Raw genomic sequence first — 3197 nt, 5'->3', positions numbered from 1 at the left:
GCCGGGGAGAAAGTCCAGGGGACTTCTGTGAAGGCTGATGCAGAGCTCGGGGAAGGCGTCGCCTTCACGTGCCTTGTCCCCAGTTGACCGTGTCTTTCCTCCCACACGTCCCCCTCACGCTGCTCCCCGGCCTCAGCCTCTGTCGCCCCCACCTCGCCTGGTTCACTAACGATCTCGCCTGGCCAGGTGCTGAGACACCTGTAAGGGGCTGCTGGAGGGGGCGACCGTCCCCCGCCACGGCCGCGTGGGGAGATGCCACGGACGCTGAGGGCTCCGAGTGAGCCAGAGACCGTCCCCCGCCCAGCCCCCCGACCCTCACGGGACTCGCCCTGAGATTCCGCACTTGAAGTTCCGGTTGGTGCCGAGTCGTTTGGCTGGCGTGATCGCTAGGAAGCACAGACTCTGGGTCTTCCTAAGAAGACCCCTCCTTTCTGTGCCTAGAAGACAGACAGACCCTCCCTATTAGGACAGTTCTGCCTCTCCCGGGGGGCTGCACCCACTTAGCGCAAATCCTGCCGAAGGTCAGTGTTCCTTTTCTCCCGAAGAGACCTGGCACGTGTCCTTCCACGCTTGGTCAGCGTCCCCACAACAGTGAGACTCGGGGAAGTAGCCGCAGCACTCCCTCGGGAACTGCTGGGTCCCTGGGAGTTTGGGCAGCTTAGGGTAGTGGGGATGTGAGTGGCTCGAGATGGGACAGCGGTCACGCCCGTCACCCGAATGAGCTAAGGACCCACCGAGGCCCGAGGCCGAAAACCAGGGACAGAGCCCGGGTTTGAAATGGGAAGGAAGAGGGGGCGTCTGCAGGCGTTAAGAGAAGCAGCCACAGAGCCCAAATAAAGATGCCACGGGGCCATTGACGAACACGAGGTCCAGGGGCTGGGACGCGCGGGGCCAGGGTGTGGTCCCGGCAGGTGTGGGCCCCCCAAGCACACAGACCCGGACTTGAACCCTGGCTCCCAGACGGGATGCCTGTGACCGTGGGCCGGTCCACGGCCGTCTCCGGGTCTCCTCGCGAGTAAATACGAGAAAACACGATGTCGAAGGGTTGAGTGGGGCGGAGACTCGTGGCCCACAGCGGCTGCTGTTGGTGACTTAGTGAAGCAAGCGAAGAGGGAGGACCCTACACAGCCGGGCGGGACGGGGACGCGGACGGTGACGTGGGACGGGGACGCGGGAGGGGCGAAAGGGCAAGGGTGAGCGTGAGGCGAACGGGGACAAAGCCAGCCCCCAGGAAGGGGGCTTTGGGGCCCGATGCGAATGTCCCGTCCCCGTGGGAGGGGAGGAGTGGACGACACCGGCCTCAGCGGGGAACAGACAGGGAGCCACCCCCGCCCCGGGACAGGGCGCAGACCGCATCCGCTCAGGCCACCGATGTCACACCCTTCCTGTCTGCCTTTTCGCATGTGTGACGGTCCTTTTAAAAAGTGTTTATTTTATATTGTTTATTTCGCTTGTTTAGATGCGTAGCTCGTTTTTCTAGCTTGATTCCCACTGGAAACCGACCGTCTTCTGCGGGTGCAGCTGAGCAGAAGTGGGGTTTCTGCCCCTCTGTCCCCCGGAGGCGCTGGTGTCCCCAGGGCCCTGACCCCCGCCCCACGGGGCCGAGTGCAGCAGAGGCATGATGCTGCTGGGCTGCATCCTAGTGTCTGCCCCTGCGGTCCCTCCTGCCTCCCCGGGACCCCGGGTAGCCCACGGGGAGGGCTCGCGCCCAGCTTGGACACGGTCTGTGCCCCTGCCGCCGCGTTGGCTGCTAAGGGCAGTCTCCCAGGCAACGGGCGCCTAACGCCGCTGGTCCCCTGCAGGAGGTGTACGTGGGCAGGGAGACCCTCTGCACCATCGATGGCCTGCATTTCAACAGCACGTACAACGCCAGGGTCAAGGCGCTCAACGGCTCGGGCGTCGGGCCCTACAGCAAGACCGTGGTCCTGCAGACCTCCGACGGTGAGCTCTGGGGGCTCTAGGGTCCCCCGCGGCAGAGACGGGTTCCAGCAGGACAGGGGCCTTCCACAGCATGGACCTGCCTCCTCCCAGGGTCAGGGCCCCACCCCTGCTTCAGGCAGGAGGGGGGAGTGGAGGAAGCACACCCTACCCTCCGCCTCCACACTCCCCTCTCCCCGCTGCTGGACCTGGGGAAGGACACTCGTGAGACGAAGCTCCCGCCTCGAGGGCCTGGGGGTGGCAGGGACGAGAGGCCACCTGGCCACAGGGAGGCGCACGCTGGCCCGGTGTTCGAGCCCTCCTCGCGGAGGGGACCTGTCCCCATGCCCAGGGCAGGAGTTCTGCTCCGAGGGCCCCCACGCCTGGCTGCATCCCCCCAGTTTCCTGTTGGACTGTGATCGACTGAGCGCTTAGTGGGAGCCATGACATCACCAAAGAATAGGTTCCAGAGAGTCTGCAGGCACCCCGCCTGGGGGCAGGGTTCCAGGGTGCCGCTGGCCTGAGCTTCCTGTCACCATTTGTCCGATTGCCCTGAGGGACACAGAACCTGCCCGGAGGCCTCCCGGGATGGGCGGGAGGGGACAGAAGCAGAGGCGGCTGTCCAGGCTGTGGCCACGATGCCTTCCGGAATGCTGTGCCCTGCAGTCATGCCATAAACCCGGAGGTCCACTCGCGTCCTGCCCCAGGGGCCCGGCCCGGGGACCAGTGGTCCTCGTCCTGTGTGTGGTGGCCTCACTTCTGATGCCGAAGTGTAAGGGGGGCAGATGGGGGAGCCCCACAGTGAGCCGTGAGCAGGGTGACGGAGCTTCGTGACTGGTTACCCCCTCCTCACTGTGCGTCCCAAATCTGCCACCGCCGCACGGGGCGTGAGCCCCACCTTCTTAGCTCCTAGTGTGGGGAGCCGGCACCCTCACAGGTGTCCAGACGCGGGCTCGGGGGCCTGGGTGTCTGCGCCCTAGCAGGTTGTGTCGCTGGCCCCTGACCGCGGGCGACACAGTGAGGGCGTGTGTGCGTGTGCGTGTGCGCGTGCGCGTGCACGTGTGCGCCTGAGTGTGCGCGTGTGAATGCGTGTGCACGTGTGTGTGCGCGTGTGCATGTGTGTGTGCGTGTGTGTGTGCGTGCGTGTGCGTGTGAGTGCATGACTCACCGGGAGGACGTGCGACACTGGCTGCCAATGTCCTCGCAGACGTGAGTAGCCGGGGTCTGAGCCCAGGTGAGACCGTCAGCAAATCCCATCCCTGACCCACCCCTCTTGCCTC

General features: G+C 65.4%; 1 protein-coding gene across 1 annotated transcript in view; it reads left to right on the top strand.

Moving 5' to 3' along the window:
• TRIM67 (tripartite motif containing 67) overlaps positions 1 to 3197 on the top strand; it is a 92531-nt gene that overhangs the window by 82696 nt on the left and 6638 nt on the right. The window contains exon 5 of the mRNA XM_011380893.1: positions 1756 to 1941. Within this exon, the coding sequence (XP_011379195.1) occupies positions 1756 to 1941 (186 nt within the window). The remainder of the gene's footprint in view (positions 1 to 1755; positions 1942 to 3197) is intronic.

This window comes from Pteropus vampyrus, unplaced genomic scaffold, assembly GCF_000151845.1.
Source record: "Pteropus vampyrus isolate Shadow unplaced genomic scaffold, Pvam_2.0 Scaffold412, whole genome shotgun sequence".
In the NCBI taxonomy this organism is placed as follows: domain Eukaryota; kingdom Metazoa; phylum Chordata; class Mammalia; order Chiroptera; family Pteropodidae; genus Pteropus; species Pteropus vampyrus.
Note: the sequence above shows the minus strand (reverse complement) of the source record. Positions and strands in the feature narration are given on the sequence as shown.